The sequence below is a fragment of the Cnephaeus nilssonii genome, assembly GCF_951640355.1.
Source record: "Cnephaeus nilssonii genome assembly, chromosome: 4".
In the NCBI taxonomy this organism is placed as follows: Eukaryota; Metazoa; Chordata; class Mammalia; order Chiroptera; family Vespertilionidae; genus Cnephaeus; species Cnephaeus nilssonii.
This window is the reverse complement of record NC_137075.1, coordinates 35917835-35938592: the sequence shown is the minus strand read 5'-3', so window position 1 is coordinate 35938592 and position 20758 is coordinate 35917835. Positions and strand designations below refer to the sequence as shown.

The window sequence follows — 20758 nt, the reverse complement described above, 5'->3', positions numbered from 1 at the left end:
ACTCACTGGTTTGGGTTTAACCTCTTTGAGTCTTTAATCTCCTCATATGTAAAATAGAAGCCATAATCCTATCGTTCTCCTACTGAGTAATTAAGAAAGCCCCCTCCCAAAACAAAATACATGTTAGACATAAGCATTAACTTGTTCAAAACTAATCTCTTTCAAACTGCCCTCCCAAAGAGGAAGTTGCCTCCTGTTAACCTCCATAGAAATGGAGCATCTATTGCCCAGGGTTTAAGGCAATTACTTTCTCTGTCACATGGCTGATGTAAAGAATCTTGCTATTAGCTTTTTCATTTCCTACAACTGCAGCTGCAAAGCTTGAACCATAACCCCCAATCACACCAGCAGAAGAGCTGGTGTTCCCTTTTCCCCCAGCCTCGAGCTCTGAGCCTGGGAACAGGACTAGAGCCAAGTTTTCTTCATCTTGACATTAAAATAGCATTAAGGGAGAGGTTAGCACTTTCCTAATGACACAGTTAAAAGAAAACTCACAGTACAAAGGTTGGGGTGTCCTCTTGGAATGGAGTATCCTAGATCTCTGTGTGCCATTGTAGTTACAATGCGCAAAAGGGACCTGCAAACCTGTGACAGGTCTACAAGTTTTCTCCAGTAAATGCCACTCCAATAAATTTGGAGAGTGTGCCATCTGCCAAAATCTGCACAGATGCTGGATTTAAGCCTATGCATGTGTTTATTGGATTTCTTTTCCCCCGGATAAGAAAACCTGAACAGAGAATGTGAACTCTGAGCACTTAAAAATGGGAAAACGGCGGGGCGGGGGGGGGGGGGGGGGGGGGGGGGGCGGGAGAGAAGAAGAGGTGAAACAAAGATGTAAACCCATATTCCAAACTTCATCTAGATTAAATTTTTGCCTAGGCCAAAGCCTATATTTCAGAAACACTTCTCTGTATTCCCCTTTATTCAAAATAGTTATGCTTTCTCCAGGGCTGAATAAACCACAAAATCAAAGAACACCAGGAAGAAAAAAAGGTTGCACCAAAAACCTGATTTCCAGAAGGCTGCCTGTGTTGAAATAATATCTATTGGTGTTCCTCTGTTATGATCATTTGAGCACAGTCTGATCCTCACTTCCCAGGAAATCCCACAGGTGTGTGTGGAGGGTGGGGGTGAAGTGTGGGAAAGGATTGCTCAGGAAGCATGGCAGATTCCACTAGGTGGCCTAAATACAAGCTACAGTGTAACTATCAGGGACATGATCCTATCATTTATTTTGTTACTAAATTTGTTAGAGGCCCAGTGCACGAAATTCGTGCACAGGTAGAGCCCCTAGGCCTGCCGGGCCAGCAATCAGGGCTGATCTGTGGGGTGACCAGTGAGGCGATTGGGGGGCCCCCTGCTGGCACCTGCCTTGGCCAGCCTGGCACCACCCACTCACCGGCCCTGGCCCCCACTGCTGCCACCATTCACCTCCCTCTGCGGGTGGGGGTAATCGGGGAGGGGACCCTTCTGGCACCCACCTTAGCTGGCCTGGGGCCTGCAGGCTGGGGGCAGCTCCTGCATTGAGCGTCTGCCCCCTGGTGGTCACTGCACGTCATAGTGACTGTTCATTCCACCAGTCGTTCCACTGTTTGGTTGATTTGCATATTAGGCTTTTATTATATAGGATTGGGGCAACATTGGTTTATAAGATTTTATAGGTTTCAAGTATACATATCTATATACATTATCTGTATATCGCATTGTGTGCCCACCACCCAAAGTCAAATATTCTTCTGTCACCATATATTTGACTTTGACCCCCTTTACCCTTAACTATCCCCCACCCCCTTTCCCTCTGGGAACCACCATACTGTTGTCTGTGTGTATTAGTTTTTGTTTGTTTTTCTTGTTTGTTCATGTGCTGCTTTCAGTTTTATATACCACATATGAGTGAAATCATATAGTTCTCAACTTTTTCTGTCTGACTTATTTTGCTTAGCATGGTGTTCTCAAGGTCCATCCATGCTGTCTCAAATGGCAGTATTTCATCTTTTCTTATGGCTGAGTACTAATCCATTGTATATATGTATCACATCTTTAACCACTAATCTATCGAAGGACACTTCAGTTGTTTCCATGTCTTGGCCACTGTGAATAATGATCATTTAAAACTATAATGGTAATCCCTACAAGGAAGGCAGTCTATACAGAATAACATGAGCACTCTGGTGTGTTTGGTGAGTAAAAAATTGTCTTAAAAGGAAGCTTATTAGGAAATTGTAGTGGGTGTGGTTTGCGAGGACTGAGGAGTGCCCTCCTATTCATACACACACATACATACATGTACTTAGCCTGTCAAGTGACTAAAATTCCACAAACAAAAACATTCCTTGGCATTTTCAAATTAGCTTAATTTATAAAGATTAACAAGGGATAGTTAATAAGCTAGCATCATAATAATAACATAAAATCCTATATAATAAAAGGCTAATATGCAAATTGACCAAACTGTGGAATGACTGGTCGCTATGACGTGCACTGAGCACCAGGGGGCAGATGCTCAACACATGAGTTGCCCCCTGGTGGTCAGTGTGCTCCCACAGGGGGAGCACTGCTCAGCCAGAAGCCGGCAGTGGTGGGGCAGGCTGCATCCATGGCAGCACTAAGGATATCCAACTGATGGCTTAGGCCCGCTCCATCCCCTGAGGGCTCCCAGACTGTGAGAGGGCATAGGCTGGGCTGTGGGACACCCCCCATCTGAATGCATGAATTTCTTGCACCAGGCCTATAGTAATAACATAAAATCCCTGAATAGTTTTTAATAATTTAAATTTCTGTAGCATTTTATAATTTGTAAACTGCTTTTGTACATATCATTTTATGCAATTCTCATGCCATCCTTGCTATGGAGGTATTATTATTCATATTTTACAGAGCAAGTAACATAGTCTCAGAGCTTAAGTCCTTCCCTGAGAAAATGCTCCTCAAGAAGTGGCAGAGCCAAGATCTGTAATTCCAAAGCCCATGCTCGGCTATGCCAGTGGATCCCAAACCTGAGCTGGAGCCAAAAATCTACACCTTTCAAAGGTTCCTCCACAAAATTCTGATAATATCAAAGTCTGGAGCCGATGTACCCACCATCCTACAAAGAGAGAAATCTATATATATATAAGCCTAAGCAACCGAACAACCGAACGAAGAACAACCAGTCAACCGATTGCTAGGATGCACACTGACCACCAGGGGGCAGACGTTCAACACAGGAGCTTCCCCCAGTGGTCAGTGCACTCCCACAGCAGGAGCACCCCTCAGCTGCCCGATGGGTGCCAGCCTCAGGGTTCATGGCTGGCGAGCCTCTCCCGCCTCTGCGGCAGCGCTACCAAGTGGCAGCGGCAGGCGCAGTGGGGCCGGGATGAGCGGGAGCGGCACAGCATCCAACCTGGGCTTGGGCTCCTCCCCGGCCACCTGCTGCTTTATGCACTACTATATCCCTTGGGGGATGTTGGACTGCCGGTTTCAGCCCGATATTCGGCCTGTCCTGCAGGGACCGGGCCTCTAGTATACTAATAATGGCCTGTAAATGGTCACTTAATGTAGCCAAATTGTAACGTGCTTAAAGTCACGCTGTAGTTATTTTCACTCCTGGCTATTGAGCTTCATGCTCCCTCCTTTATGTCACGTACCTGATATTACCGTTTTGTTCGGTATATTTGTCAGTTCTAGTTGTTTTAGGATTGAATTGCCCATGTTAAAGTTTACATCTCATTTTTAAAATGTATCCTTATTGTTGAAAGTATTACAGATGTCCCCCTTTTTTTTCCTCCATTTACATCTCAATTTAGCTTTAGCCAGCCACCTATCTGTATTGTATAGACCAGTGTTCTTCAGAGTTGGGTGGACCAGGGAACCCCATGAAGGATGCAGAAAGGAAGTATCTGAATTGCTATTTTTATTTTAATTCTAAGAAAGTTTTTTTCAAAATATTTACCAATATTTACCATAGTGATTGATAGTAGTTTGTATACAGTTTAAAAGCAAAGAGTCACATATAAGAGACCGTACTCAACAACTGTATTGTTGGGGTGCCCAATCAAAAACAGAAACCACTGGTCTAGGCCACTTTCCCTCTGAGCAGGAAAATGTGCTCACTCTCCTGGGGAAGAATCAGGAGGCAAAATTCTCTTTGTATATGTAATTTCTGTTGTAATCCTCACAGGATGGAAGAAAATGACCTCAGAGCGCAGTAACATTTCTCACACTGTGAGCGAGTTCATTCTCCTGGGCTTCCCTTGCCGCTGGGAAATACAGATCCTCCTCTTTTCCATATTCTTCGTGACTTACATCCTGACCCTCTTTGGAAACATGGCCATCGTGTGCGCAGTGTGCTGGGACCACCGGCTCCACACCCCGATGTACATTCTGCTAGCTAACTTCTCCTTCCTGGAGATCTGCTATGTGAACTCTGATGTGCCCAACATGCTGGCCAACTTCCTCTCCAAGACCAAAACCATCTCCTTTGCACGGTGCCTGCTCCAGTTGTACTTCTTCTTCTCACTGGGCACAACCGAATGCTTATTTCTCTCCATCATGGCCTACGACCGGTTCCTGGCCATCTGCCGCCCCCTGCACTACCCCACCATCATGACTATTAAGTTCTGCAGCAGCCTGGTTATTTTCTGCTGGGTGTATGGTTTCCTCTGGTTTCTGATTCCGGTGATACTCGTCACACAGCTACCATTTTGTGGCCAGAATGTGATTGATGACTTTCTGTGCGACCTGGGTCCTCTGCTGGCCCTGGCTTCAACCTGTGCCCCAATTCCAGGGACTGTTCTTCTGTGTGGCACCATGAGCTCCCTCCTCATATTTGCCACCTTTTTCTACATTATTGGCTCCTATACCCTGGTGCTGAGGGCCGTAATCCAGGTCCCCTCGGTTGCTGGCCGGAAGAAGGCCTTCTCCACCTGCTCCTCACACCTGGCTGTTGTGTTTTTATTCTATGGTTCTGTGATGATGACATATGTAAACCCAGGGAAAGGACAAGCAGAGAGCATGCAGAAGTTCACAACTTTGTTCTACTCAGTTTTGACCCCTTTTTTCAACCCCATGATCTACAGCCTTAGGAATAAAGAAATGAAGGATGCCTTAAAGAAAGTTCTAAGCTGTTCCTAAAATTGGTCTGTGACTTAGTGACTTATTCCCCAATGAATTAAAACTGTTTGCCTCCTGTCAGTGAACAGGTAAGAAACTGGAAAATAGGCGTGAACTTTTTGATGGAGCCATTTCAAAATCCTAAGTGCCAGGACACTAATAAAGTCTTTCCTTGGGCAGAATTAATTGCCTCTCCCACAGCACATTACTTATACTTCTATTTAACATGTCCTTCCTTCTTTCTTGTATTATAGTTAGCTGTTCACAAGTCCGTCTCCACATGCTTCCCCATCCTTATTAGACTGTGAATTTCTTAAGAGCGGAGACTATGCTTTATTAATTTCTATACTCCCAGAACCTAGCACAAAAATGTCAATAATGTCAATTTAAATAAAAATATATATACTATTCATAGTTCCTCACTAGACTATCATTCCTGACATTCAGGACAATATATAAAGAAGCTATACAAATTCTGTAACAATCTGTATTTTATATGTCTTATGGATGAAATGAAAAAAACTTTCCTAGAAAAATGTAAGATTGACCTGGATTGGTTGGACCAGTCATTACATGATAATCCGATCAATGGAAAAGTCTCACCAAATGAAAATTAATGTCTAAGAAATTATCTGCTTCCTGCCCTTCACCAATCCCTTTTACCTAATAAGGTAACTACTCTGTTTCATTTTCTTCTTACTAACCATACTTCCACTACTGCATATTTTTAAACATTATGCAACCCTTATCACTGAAATATGGTTTGGGGATCATTTTGCCAGACATCACTAGGAAACATTTATTTATTTATTTTTATTGAAAACAATTTTTCTTCATTTTTTAAATTTTATTTTTCAATTACAGTTTACACTCAAAATTATTTTGTATTAGTTTCTGGTGTACAGCATAGTGTTTGGACAGTCATATACTTTACAAAGCGATCCCACTAGGGAGCTTTTAGAAGGTGGGATTTCAGGGCCCCATCTCAGGCCTATTTGCAGAATCTGCTTTTTATCTTCAGTAGATTATTATGCACGTTACAGTTGGAAAGCCACTGATCTGCAGCAGGTTCTCTAGAAGGCTGACAGTAATCACCCCATTTGTAGGATTTTCTACTGACACCGACCTCCACCTGAACAGTGGTTCTCAACCAATTGACTCAGAGTTAGGCACAGGTGTTTTGAAAAGCTGTCAAGGAGAGTCTTATACACAGAGAGGGTTGGGAACCACTGCATTCAAATTTAGGAATTTTTAAACTCTAGAATAACGCAGACTGAGACTATGCCCACATTTCTTTTCTTTTCAAAAGCCATCTTGGTGCAAACAACCAAACTGAATATTAGATAGCAATCAAACATTATAGCACAAGTATAATAATCATTGCTTTGCCAAAAAAATTTATACCCAAGATAAGTAAGTATCATTTGAATGTTTTTCACATTCTTATTTTTGGGAGATTATGCATAGGAAAGAGAAAAACAACTGCTCTCAAACTGTCTCCTTCTCAACTACAAGACGATGAGTTTATCTTAAGAAGATATTAGTGATAATGGTAGTGGTAGTAATTGTGTTAACTGGTTTTCTGCAGCAAGAGAGAATATCCCATGGACTCAGACATTTTGCTAAGGTCCCTTTTCTTTTTCATGGAAAGTGATATTTGAACCTGAGATCACTAGGTATGTTCGTAGCCACTAAGGTGTCATTGCTCATGTCCTTTCAGTGGACAGACAGGAAAATAGCCATTTCATATTATTCTTTTCTTTCACCATTTATGTTTATAGCTCCTTTCTCTCACCATGAGAGCCTGGCTCCTTAGAAAATAAATGTATTTACTCCTTTTCTCAATTCTATAATGCACATAGACTTGTTTCAGAATTCCTATACCCATACCACTATTAACAATAAACCTACTAACTTATTAAGCTAAATTAAAGTTTTCTTTGGAGTTCTTTTGGTTCTTTTATCTTCAGACTGAGTGGGGTGAAAGTACTGTAGCTAAAATTTACTTGGACTTGTCCTTTTTCACTTTTCTTTAAGATGATTGTTACCTATTTGATATATAGTTTAAGTTTATTTGATTGTTTGTTTACAACTTGGAAGTTTTTAAAAGATCCTTGTTGATTTAACTTTTGGCATTTTAATTATGATGTGTGTTGGTATGGACCTCTTTAGGTTCATTTTATTTGGAACTCTCTGCACTTCCTGGACCTGGATGTCTGTTTCCTTTACCAGGTTGGGGAAATTTTTGTTCACTATTTCTTTAAGTAGGTTTTGTGTGTTTTTCTGTCACTTTTTCTCTCTCTCTTCTCCTTCTAGTACCCCTATAATGTGAATGTTGGTATGCCTGATGTTGTCCCAGAGGTCCCTTAAACTATCCTCATTTTTTTTCTTTTTTCTTTTTCCTGTTCCAAGTGAGTGGTTTTTGGTACCTTGTCTTCCAAATCTCTTATTTGACCCTCTGCTTCATCTAATATGGTGTTGATGTCCTCTAATGTATTCTTCATTTCAGTTATTGCATTCGTCATTTCTGACTGGTTCTTTTTTATGTTTTCTATCTCATTGCTGAAATTCTCACTGAGTTCATCTATGCTTCTCCCAAGTTCATTGAGCATTCTTATAACCAGTGTTGTGAATTCTTTATCTGACAGATTGCTTGTCTCTGTTTTATTTAGTTCTTTTTCTGGGTTTTTGTCTGGTCTTTCATGTGGGACACATTTTTCTGTCTCCTTATGTTGGCTGTCTCTCTACATTTGTTTCTATGAATTAAACAAAAGAGTGACCTTGTGTAGGAACTACTTCTTTGTAGAATGTGGATGCTGGGTATCTTTGGTGGGCCAGCTGGAGCTGGAGCATGTGTAGGTCACAGGGGACAAACCTTACCAGGGCCTGGACTGGTAGCTAGAATGGAGAGGGGCCAAGGGCAAGCTGCACTGGAACCATCTTGACAGGCCAGTTGGAGTTGTAGATGGAGTGGGTAGTGCCAGGGGCAAGTCACACCAGGACCTGGAGTTAAAGCTGGATTAGGTGTGACTGGTAGGGATTCCCAGAGGTAAGCCACTGGGACTGTACCTGAAGCTAATGTGGTCTACAGGAAGTCCAGGTTACAAGCCACACCTGGGCAGAAGCTGTAGCTAGAACTACAGCTGAGGGAAGTCACATGGCTGGAAGCTGGAGCTAGAGCAGGCTGCAGAGAGACCTGCGTCTGTGTCGTTTCTCTCTCTCATGTGCAGAATCTGTTCATTTGACCCTCAGTAAATTAGATGCGTTCCTGGGAGGAGGCGAGTTCAGGATCTTCCTATGCCATCAGCTTGGACTGAAAGCCAAGCTAATTTTTAAATTCATGTGGGAATGCAAAGAACTTAGACTAGACAAAACGAAGTTGGAGGAGTAACACTATCTGATTTTTAAAAGCTTATATAAAATTACAATGATCAAAACAATGTGGCATTGACATTAAGTTAAACAAATAGATCAATGGTACAAATAGAGAGTCCAGAAATAGCACCATATACATGGAAAGCTGATTTTCAACAAAGGTACAAAAGCAATTCAGTGTAGAAAGTAGATCATTTTTAATAAATAGTGCTAGAATAGATATCCACATAAAAAAATAAACTTTAATATTTCAACACCTCACAAAATACACAAAAATTAGCTCAAATGGTTCATAGGTTATAAAACCTAAAACTATAAAATATCTAAAATAAAATATAAGGGAAAATTTTTGTGACTCTAGCATAAGCAAAGATTTCTTAAACACATCACCAGAAGCACAATCCATAAAAGAACAAATTGATAAACTGGACTCCACAAAATTTAAAATATCTGCTCTTCGAAAGACACTATTAAGAGAATGAAGAGGGAGCTGCGGGGAGGTGGGGGGGCGGGGCGTCTGGGAGGAGCAGACATGGGGCAGCAACAGTGGTAGCAGCTCCGGAGGCGGTATCCGCCCGACCTCCGGCTTTCCTCCCTCCGTCCCACCCCACAGCAGCCAGAGCTCCCTCCTCTCCTCTCCCCTGGTCGTGCCTGCTCGGCCCTACTCTCTTCTTCCCTCTGATTCTCTAGCAGCAGAGCCCTGTGCCAGGCGGCAACCACCGCCACCATGGGGAGGGGGGTTGGACGTGACAAATATGAGCCTGCGGTCATTTCAGAGCATGACAACAAGAAAAAAAGGCCAAGAAAGAGAGGGATATAGATGAGCTGAAGAAAGAAGTGTCTATGGATGACCATAAACTTAGTCTTGACGAACTTCATCGCAAATACGGAACAGTCTTGGACTGAGGCTTAAACTCTGCTCCAGCTGCTGAGATCCTGGCCCAAGCCTGTCCCAGCACCCTCACTCTGCCTCCCACGACCCCCAGATGGGTCAAATTCTGCCGGCAGCTGTTTTGGGGGTACTCAATGTTACTGTGGATTGGAGCGATTCTCTTTCTTGGCTTATGGCATCCAAGCTACCACGGAAGAGGAGCTTCAGAATGATAATCTGTACCTCGGGGTGGTGCTGTCTTCTGTCGTCATCATCATTGGCTGTTTCTCTACTATCAAGAAGCTAAGAACTCAAAGATCATGGAATCCTTCAAAAACATGGTTCCACAGCAAGCCCTGGTGATTTGAAATGGTGGGAAAGTGAGCAAAACAGGGAGGAGGTGGTTATTGGGGATCTTATAGGCGAAGATCGGATCCCTGCTGACCTCAGGATCTTATCGCCAGCGGCTGCAAGGTGGATAACTCCTTGCTCACTGGTGAATCAGAGGCCCAGACCAGGTCTCTGGACTTCACAAACAAAAACCCCCTGGAGACAAGGAACATTGCCTTCTTTTCAACCAACTGCGTTGAAGGCCTGCCCATGGCATCATCATGTACACTGGAGACCACAGTGTCATGGGAAGAATGGTCACGCTGGCCTCTGAGCTGGGAGGCAGCCAGACTCCCATCACTGCAGAAATTGAATGTTTTAGTCAGCTCATCACAGGTGTGGCCGTGTTCCAGGAAGTGTCCTTCTTCATCCTCTCACTGATCCTCAAATACACCTGGTTTGAGGCCATCATCTTCCTCATTGGTATTATTATAGCCAATGTGCCCGAAGGTCTGCTGGCCACTGTCACAGTGTTTCTGACCCTTACTGCCAAACGCATGGCCCGGGAAAACTGCTTAATGAAGAAACTTAGAGGCTGTGGTGACCCTGGGGTCCACATCCACCATCTGCTCCCATAAAACTTGATCTCTGACTCAGAACCGGATGACGGTGGCCCACATGTGATTTGGCAATCATATCCACGAAGCTGACACCACGGAGAATCAGAGCAGTGCCTCCTTCAACAAGTCTTCAGCTACCTGGCTCGCCCTGTCCAGAATCGCGGGGCTTTGTAACAGAGCTGTGTTTCAGGCAACCAGGATAGGAAAACCTGCCTATCCTGAAGTGAGCAGTGGCCAGCGAGCCTCCGAGTTGGCATTCAAAATGCATCAAGCTGTGCTGTGGGTCTTTGAAGGAGATGAGAGAGTGGTACCCCAAAACCATCAAGATACCCTTCAACTCCACAAACAAGTACCAGTTGTTCATTCACAAGATCCCCAACATGGCTGGGCCCCTGGTGGTGATGAAGGGGGCCCCGGAGAGGATCCTAGACCGCTGCAGCTCCATCCTGCTCCCCAGCAAGGAGCAGCCGCTTGAGGAGGAGCTGAAGACCGCCTTCTAGAACGCCTACCTGGAGCTAGGCAGCCTGGGCAAGTGTGTGCTGGGTTTCTGCCACCTTCTTCTGCCAGATGAACAGTTTCCCGAAGGGTTCCAGTTCCACATGGATGACGTGAATTTCCCTGTGGAAAATCTCTGCTTTGTGGGGCTCATCTCCCTGATTGACCCTCCCCAGGCTGCCGTCCCCGACGCTGCGGACATGTGCCAGAGCGCTGGGATTAAGGTCATCATGGTCACTGGAGACCATCCCATCATAGCCAAAGCATTGCCAAAAGCGTGGGCATCATCTCCGAGGGCAACAAGATCATGAATGACATTGGTGTCTGCCTCAACATCCCCATGAGCCAGGTGAACCCCAGAGATGCCAAGGCCTGCGTGGTCCACGGAACTGACCTGAAAGACATGACCTCCGAGCAGCTGGATGACATTCTGAAGTACCACACAGAGATCGTGTTCGTCAGGATCTCCCCTCAGCAGAAGCTCTTCATTGTAGAAGGCTGCCAGCGGCAGGGCCCTATGGTAGCTGTGACTGGCGATGGTGTCAATGACTCTCCAGCTTTGAATAAGGCAGATATTAGGGTTGCCATGGGGATCGCTGACTCGGACGTGTCTAAGCAAGTTGCCAACATGATTCTCTTGGACGACAACTTTGCGTCAATTTTGACTGGAGTTGAGGAGGGTTGTCTGATCTTTGATAACTTGAAGAAATCCATTGCCTATACCCTGACCAGTAACATTCCAGAGATTACCCACTTCCTGATATTCATTATTGTGAACATTCTGCTGCTGTTGGGGACTGTCACCATCCTCTTCATTGACCTGGGCATGACATGGTTCCTGCCATCTCCCTGGCTTACGAGCAAGCTGAGAGTGACATCATGAAGAGACAGCCCAGGAACCCCAAAACGGACTAGCTGGTGAACAAGCGGCTGATCAGCATGGCCTATGGGCAGATTGATATCATCCAGGCCCTGGGGGGCTTCTTCACTTACTTTGTGATTCTGGCTGAGAATGGCTTCCTCCCGATTAACCTGCTGGGCATCCAAGTAGACTGGGACAACCGCTGGATCAACGACGACGTCGAGTACAGCTACGGGCAGCAGGGGACCTATAAACAGAGGACGATCGTGGCATTCACCTGCCACATGGCTTTCTTTGTCAGTATTGTGGTGGTGCGGTGGGCCAACTTGGTCATCTGTAAGGCCAGGAGGAACTCCGTCTTGCAGCAGGGGATGAAGAACAAGATCTTAATATTTGGCCTCTTCGAGGAGATGGCCCTCACTGCTTTCCTTTCCTACTGTGCTGGAATGGGAGTAGCCCTGAGGATGTATCCCCTCAAACCTATCTGGTGGTTCTGTACTCTCTCCTCAGATGGACCTAATTGACATCTTCAGAACATTTCACCCCAAAGCTACAGAATATACATTCTTCTCAAGTGCACATGGGACATTTTCAAAGATTGACCACATATTGGGTCACAAGTAAAGTCTCTCCAAATTCAAGAGGATTGAAATAATATCAAGCATCTTCTTAGACCACAATGGCATAATATTATAAATAAACTACATCAAAAAAATTCAAACACTTGGAGGCTGAATAGCATGCTATAAACAATGATTGGGTTACCAAAGAGATCAAAGAAGAAATTAAAAACATCCTGAAAATGAATGACAATGAAAACACAATCCAAAATCTATGGGACACAGTGAAAGCAGTCCTGAGAGGGAAATTCATAGTTCTACAGGCCTACCTCAAAAGACAAGGAAAAAATGGTAATAAATTATCTAACCCTGCAACTTAAAGAATTATAAAGAGAGCAGCAAGAAAAGCTCAGAGTAGGGAGAGGAAGGAAATAATAAAGATCAGAGCAGAAATAAATGACATAGAGACCAAAAAAGAAAAAGAAAAAAAAACAATACAAAAGATCAATGAAACCAAGAGCTGGTTCTTTGAAAGAATAAACAAGATTGATGAACCTGTAGCCAGGTTCACCAAGAAACAAAGATAGAGGGCCCAAATAAACAAAATCAGAAATGAAAGAGGTGAAGTAACAACTGACCCCACAGACATACAAAGGATTGTTAAAAAGTATACGAACAACTCTACTCCAACAAACTGGACAACCTTGACAAAATGGACATATTCCTAGTAAAATACAGACTTCCAAAACCCAATCTGGAAGAATAAAAAAATCTAAATAGTCGGATAACTACGGATGAAATTGAAACAGTAATCAAAAAACTTCCAGCAAACAAAAGCCCTGGACTGGATGGCTTCACAGTGGAGTTTTACCAAACATTCAAAGAAGAACTAAAACCTATCCTTCTCAGACTATTCCAAAAAATTCAAGAGGAAGGCACACTTCCAAACTCTTTCTATGAAGCCAGCATTACCCTAATCTCAAAACCAGATATAGACAACACAAAGAAAGATTATTATAGGCCAATATCCCTGATGAACATAGATGCTAAAATCCTCAACAAAATGCTAGCAAATGATATCCAGAAATATATTAGAAAGACCATACACCATGACCAAGTGGAATTTATTCCAGGGATGCAGGATGGTATAATATCCTCAAATCAATAAATGTGATACATCACATAAATAAATTGAGAGATGAAAATCACATAATCATATCAATTGGTGAAGAAGAGGCAATTGACAAAATCCAACACCCTTTCCTGGTAAAAACTCTCAGCAAAATGGGAATAGAAGGATCATACTTCAACATATTAAAAGCCTTATATGACAAACCTACAGCCAACATCATACTCAATGGACAAAAAATAAAACCATTTCCCCTAAGAACAGGAACAAGACAAGAATGCCAACTTTTACCACTCCTGTTTGACATAGTACTGGAAGTGCTAGCCATAGCGATCATACAAGAAGAAGAAATAAAAGGCATTCAAATTGGAAAGGAAAAAGTAAAATTGTCATTATTCACAGATGACATCATATTGTACATAGAAAACCCTTAAAAGTCCATCAAAAAACTACTAGAATTAATAAATGAATTCAGCAATGTAGCAGGATACAAAATTAACACCCAGAATTCTATGGCTTTTTTTATACACCAGTAATGAAATCACAGAAAGAGAAACTAAAAAAACAAAAAACAAAAACAAAAAACAATCCCATTTACCATTGCAACAACAACAAAAAATTAAGATACCTAGGCATACATTTAACCAAGGAGGTAAAGGACCTGTACTCAGAAAATTACAGGACATTGAAAAAAGAGATAAAGGAAGACATAAGCAAATGGAGGAGAGCCTAAGGGAGAGCTCTGCCACAGAGCTCATGGATTGGTAGAATCAACATCATTAACCTGTCCATACTACCCAAAGCAATTTATAGATTTAATGCAATCTCCATTAAAATACCAACGGCATATTTCAAAGATCTGGAACAAACTCTCCAAAATTCATCTGGAATAAAAAAAAGACCCTGAATAGCTGCAGCAATCTTGAAAAAGAAGAACAAAATTGGAAGGATCACAATACCAGTATCAAACTATACTACAAAGCCACTGTTCTCAAAACTGCCTGATACTGGCACAAGAACAGACATAGACCAATGGAACAGAATAGAGAATACAGAAATCGACCCAAGCCATTATACTCAACTAATATTTGACAAAGGAGGCAAGTGCATACAATGGAATCAAGATAGTCTCTTCAATAAATGGTGCAGGGAAAATTGGACAGATACATGCAAAAAAAAATGAAACTATACCACCAACTTACACCATACACAAAATTAAACTCAAAATGGATAAAGGACTTAAATGTAAGACGGGAAATCATAAAAATCTTAGAAGAAGCTATAGGCAGCAAAATAGCAGACATTTGTCGAAGCAATATCTTTACTGATACGGCTCCTAGGGCAATGGAAACTAAGGAGAAAATAAACAAATGGGACTACATCAAAATAAAATGCTTCTGCACAGCAAAAGAAATCATTACCAAAACAACAAGAAAGCTCACTGCATGGGAGAACATATTTTCCAATGTTATATTTGATAAGGGTTTAATCTCCAAAATTTATAGAGAACTCATGCAACTTAACAAAATGAAGATAAACAATCCAATCAAAAAAATGGGCAAAGGACCTAAATAGATACTTTTGGAAAGAGTATATACAGAAGGCCAGGAGACATATGAAAACATGCTCAAAGTCACTAATCATCCGAGAGATGCAAATCAAAACAACAATGAGGTATTATCTCACACCTGTCAGAATGGCTATCATCAATAAATCAACAAATGACAAGTGCTGGTGAGGATGTGGAGAAAAAGGAACCCTCATGCACTGCTGGTGGGAATGCAGACTGGTGCAGCCACTGTGGAAAACAGTATGGTTTTTCCTCAAAAAAATTAAAAATGGAACTTCCATTTGACCCAGTAATCCCACTTCTAGGAATATATCCCAAGAAAACAGAAACACCAATCAGAAAGGACATATGCACCGCTATGTTCATAGCAGCACAATTTACAATAGCTAAGTGCTCATCAGCAGATGAGTGGATTAGAAAACTGTGCTACATCTACACAATGGAATACTACACTGCTGTAAAAAAGAAGGAATTCTTACCACTTGCAATAGCATGGATGGAACTGGAGAGCATTATGCTAAGCGAAATAAGCCAGTCAGAGAAAGATAAATATCACATGATCTCACTCATTTGTGGAATATAATGAACAACATAAATTGATGAACAAAGATAGAACAAGAGTCATAGAAGCATCAAACAGACTGCCCAACCTATGAGGGAAGGCAGGAGGTGAGGGAGTAAGAGATCAACCAAAGAACTTGTATGCATGCATATGAGCATAACCAATGAACACAGACAATAGGGGGGTGAGGGCATGTGCTGGGGGGTGGGGGCGGCTGGGGAGAGGTCAATGGGGGGAAAAGGAGACACATGTAATACTTTAAGCAATAAAAAATTTAAAAAATAAATAAATAAAAATAAAATAGCAGTCACTCATTTTAGCCAAGAGTGGAGGATATTTGGTAGTGTATGGGTGGTACAGTGATCTTGCTTTTTCTGTGCTTAGACAAAATTATAAAGTAGTCTTATTTTGTCTCATTTTTATCATGGTCCTAGATGAACCTTGACTGAGATTTTACTTGTGATATTATGTCCAATACCAGAACAGCATGACCTATCTGAGAGTGGCAGACTAGTTTGTAATAATTTTGAGGCCTAGTTGTGAATGTCAGGTCCATTATAAACATCTGGAGCTGCTTTTATCCCCTCCAGGTTTGTAAAATTCTTCATTGACCACATAGTAAGCACTTAGGGAAGTTAGAGATAGGCTTACTGGTGTGTTAATTTATCAATCAATCAATTTATTTGTTAATATTTCATTCCACCTGCAAGAGGTTTAAAGCAAAGGCATTATTTAAACTTGAACAGAAAAAAGAAAAAGAAAAAGAAAAAAAACAGAAATTAAGGCAGGCCCCAAGGGAAGTGAATAACAAGCATAGAGATGTCTCTTGACACTGTTCCTTTCAGGAAGCGGTAAAGGAATCCTCAAGGACCAGGAAGAACAGGGCTTACTTCCTGGCAGGCTGTGCTTATAAGGCCTCCCTCCTTCAGCAGACACAATCTAGGATCCTTATCAGAACCATTTCCCCTCTCCAATTATTGCCAAGAAGACTACCTCTTCTCTCTATGAAAGTAAAAGAGAAACTTTTGAGAAGTTTCAGTTTGGAATTTCCTTTGCTGATCCAGGTAATAAGGTAATGTAGTGTTTAGAAGAGTAAAAAATATAATCTACTAGTCTTTACTGATAGTTCTTTTTGAATTTGCTATGGTCATATACATATAACCAATATTTCTTAAGCATGGGTCAGGCAATTATCAAGGTACTTACACAGATATTTACCTCATTTAGTAATCTTTATAACAGCCCTTTGAAGAAGGCATAATTATGCCCATTTTATAGCTTAGAAATCTGAGTATTAATTTCCTATAACTAGTTTTTTAAAAATCTCTTGACTCTAAATTCAATGCTTTTCCTATTATATCCAGCTGCTTACCAGTCATCTCAATCTTAAAAATTAACCTTATTTTAAGTATTTTCCAGAAATAGATTTCCCAGGGTTACAGATGTGGCAGCCCCCTCACAAGCTAGCTAAAGGAAAGAATTGAGTTGTCATCAGATATCTCTGGACTGGCTGTGGAGAGAGAGCCAACAAATTAACATACCAAGATTTCTACTGTACTGAACTTTGAGGGAAAATTAAATTATCAGGGAATGTCTTCCTCACAATGACATAATCTACCTCAACCTTTCTGGAGTTAACTAATTTAACAAGTAAACCATAAAAAGGTGATGGCTGTTAATTGACTCTACTGGTGTGCACAGCGCCCTCTGCAGTCGATGAAGGATGACTCAACCAGCCTAAGGTGAGTAACAATACAATCTGGTTAAATATATTAGATTGAGCATAAAATGGTGATGGCCATTCCTGTATTCTAGAATACCTCCCTGATTTCTTAAACAGCTTTGTAAGACTTTCTGACAGAGTTGTTCTGAGAGGGTACGGCTTTACTCAAAAGTCTAACACTATCATTTGTTTTTGGTTGGTTTTGCTTTGTTTTGTTTTTTCATTTTTAAGGCATAATCTGCTGTTGTGTGGAAATGGAGGGTACAGAGGTAAGTAGAGGCCAGGAGCTCTGTTAGGATGCTTCTGCAGAAGTCCAAGGAAGAAAGGATGATAATTTAAACTTGGGAGATGACAGTGAAGACAAAGAGAAGAGAATTGTATGTCATATTTTAGAAAAAAAAGCATCTTGCTGGTGAGCTGGATGTGAGGGGTAAAAGAAAGGAAGACGTGTAACATTAAAATAGACTAGAGCAGGAAAATAAGTCCTTGAATATTAACTAAACTATTCAAAGTGCTAAAAAATATTTTGAGATGATGGACAAAGTGATTATCACACAAAATAACCATTTAGAAACACCCTGCAGAGCACTTTGATTAAAGATGCCCCAACCAGCCCTCCTGGTTTGGCTCAGTGAATAGAATGTCGGCCTGCAGACTGAAGGGTCCCAGAGTCAATTCCGGTCAAGGGGACATGCCCAGGTTGCTGGCTTGATCCCCAGTATGGACAATGCAGGAGGCAGCTAATCAATGATTCTCTCTCATTATTGATGTTTCTCTCTCTCCCTCTCCCTTCCTCTTTGAAATAAAAAAATATATATATTCTTTTAAGAAAGAAAGATGCCCAACCACAATTAGTAACAAATTATTTTGACCTATTGAAGACTAAATGACTTTTCGTCTGAGTTGGTGGTAAGCCTATAGGCCTAAAAGGGACTTTTTTTTAACATTGTGGAATTTAAAGTCCATAAGTGACCATCACATGTTATAGCAAATTTTCTTTTGAGTCACTCCTACAATTCATTAGCAGTTGATGTATTCTTATGGCCCCAACATTGTTAACAGCCCCATTCAAAAAATGGGGCATTTGGTAAAATGGTTGCCTCAGAAAAGATCATATTCTGAATATTTTTGTCCAGAATGAGACTAATGTAAAATAATGGAAATATTTATTAAATATTTTATGTCTGGTTTAAGTTCACTTTCAAAAAAGATGACTATTTGGTATCTGAAACTTAATCTCAGTCCATAGTCAGATATCCTTAAAATGGAAAAAAAGGAAAGGGCATTTAGAAAGTGTAAATTTATGGTACAAGAACCAAAACCAGTTCATCCCACAGCTAAGCCACTAAAAGATCCAAGGTAATATAAGTTAATACATAGACTAGTAGGATCATGGTAAATTTTTTTGGCCACATGAGTCACCCATGTCATAGAAATATAAAACTAGATCTGGCTCAGAGAGGGAAGTTTTTGTACATATTTTATAAGTTCCAAAATATTATTAATTTTGCTGGTCCCCTGTCACACATTTTCTTGCTCTCCAAAAACAAACAAAAAAGTACATTATAGTCAACTAGCTCTCCCTTGGTACCTTCTGCCATTTATCCAGGGAGGTCTTACTGTTTTTGACTATTCCAAAGAGACCACTGGCAGACTCCTTGGATAACTATGCCAACACTTGAAATTAACTTATTACTGATTAATTGATGTTATAGTCGAGATAATGGAAAATAAGTTATTTTTCATGTTTCTATTTACAGATGCTATAATAGCCGAAACCAAGTCTAGAATTATTTAACAAAGGTTGGGGTGGGGATTTTTTACTCAGAAAAACATAAAGTCATTATGCAAATGTATAACCATCCAAAGTTATTCTGCCTTGAGGTGCTCCCAAGAAGTGATTAGGAGAGAGAGCAAAAAATTTAAAGTTTTCTCTTCTTTACAAGTTTCCTGCTACATGTATCTTAACATTAGATCCATAACATCAGGTTTCACAGTTTATATGGAATTTTCAGCATCATATTTTCAACCTAGACAATCAGAGACCTATTTCAGCAAGACCAGATTAGTGCTAGTCTACCCTGGATAAACCAGGACAGTATTTCAGGTTTAGAAAAAATAGTAACTATTAATACATAAGTGTTTATTGCATTCCCCATGGTGGTGTCATGTATGTATATACAGTCATTCAATGATTTGACGGTCTTTTTACAGTTCACAAACCCATGAAAATTTTCAACAACTCCAGCACCATCACTGGCTTCATCCTCCTGGGCTTCCCTGGCCCCAGGGAGGGGCAGGTCCTCCTCTTTGTGCTCTTCTTTCTTGTCTTCCTCCTGACTCTCATGGGCAATGGTTCGATCATCTGTGCTGTGCACTGGGACCAGAGACTCCACACCCCCATGTACATCCTGCTCGCCAACTTCTCATTCCTGGAGATCTGGTATGTCACCTCCACTGTCCCCAACATGTTGGCTAACTTCCTCTCTGACACCAAGGTCATCTCCTTCTCTGGGTGCTTTCTCCAGTTCTATTTTTTCTTCTCCTTGGGTTCTACAGAATGCTTTTTCTTGGCTGTTATGGCATTCGATCGATACCTTGCCATCTGCCAGCCTCTACGCTACCCAACCATTATGACTGGACGTCTCTGCACCAATCTTGTGGTCAGCTGCTGGGTGCTTGGCTTCCTCTGGTTCTTGATTCCTATCACAGTTATTTCCCAAATGTCCTTCTGTGGCTCCAGGGTCATTGACCACTTCCTGTGTGACCCAGGTCCTCTGTTGGCCCTCACCTGTACCAGATACCCTGCAATAGAGTTAACTAGCTCCACCTTAAGTTCTCTGCTCTTATTTATTCCCTTTATTTGTATCATGGTGTCCTATTCTCTGGTTCTACAAGCTGTGTTGAGGGTTCCCTCAGCAGCTGGACGAAGAAAGGCTTTCTCCACCTGTGGATCCCATCTGGCTGTGGTTTCTCTTTTCTATGGCTCAGTGATGGTCATGTATATAAGCCCAACATCAGAACATAAAGCTGGAATGCAGAAGATAATGACTTTACTTTATTCTGTAGTTACTCCACTCATTAACCCTGTAATATATAGCTTGAGGAACAAAGATATGAAAAATGCGATAAAGAAATTATTTGGGATAGAAACAGAGGCATGGATACATGAAACAGTCTGACAGCTGTCAGAGGGAAGGTTGGGAGGACTGAATGAAAGAAGGTGAAGGGATTAGCCAAAGAACATATATGCATAACTCATGGACACAGACAACAGTGAGGTGATGTCAAGAGGGAAGGGGGGACTAGGTCAAAGGGGTAAAGGGGAGGAATGGGGACATCTGTAATAGTGTCAATAATAAAAATAAAGAAAAAGAAATTATTGGGGACATAAAAGTAAGAGTCTTGGTTTAAAATATTTGGGGGGACATAATCTGTTTTTAATTTCTTGATTAAAAAAGACTAACTGGCCCTGACCGGTTTTGCTCAGTGGATAGAGCGTCAGCCTGCGGACTGAAGGGTCCTAGGTTCAATTCTAGTCAAGGGCATGTACCTTGGTTGCAGGCACAT

The 20758-nt window shown here is 41.5% G+C and overlaps 2 protein-coding genes and 1 pseudogene across 3 annotated transcripts; all 3 read left to right on the top strand.

Annotated features, from left to right (window-relative positions):
* Positions 1-4170: 4170 nt before the first annotated feature.
* On the top strand, positions 4171-5112 carry LOC307097961 (olfactory receptor 11H6-like; the record flags this gene model as incomplete). The annotated part of the gene is made up of 1 exon (XM_079768292.1): positions 4171-5112. One exon carries the CDS (start codon positions 4171-4173, stop codon positions 5110-5112), a length of 942 nt encoding a protein of 313 aa, XP_079624418.1.
* A 4081-nt stretch (positions 5113-9193) lies between these two features.
* LOC307097675 (sodium/potassium-transporting ATPase subunit alpha-1-like) lies at positions 9194-12168 on the top strand (annotated as a pseudogene). The gene has a single exon. The product of its transcript is annotated as a sodium/potassium-transporting ATPase subunit alpha-1-like (transcript).
* A 7221-nt stretch (positions 12169-19389) lies between these two features.
* On the top strand, positions 19390-20370 carry LOC307097991 (olfactory receptor 11G2-like; the record flags this gene model as incomplete). Its single annotated transcript, XM_079768328.1, has 1 exon — positions 19390-20370. Exon 1 carries the CDS (start codon positions 19414-19416, stop codon positions 20368-20370), a length of 957 nt encoding a protein of 318 aa, XP_079624454.1. The 5' UTR covers positions 19390-19413.
* Between the last annotated feature and the right edge of the window lie 388 nt (positions 20371-20758).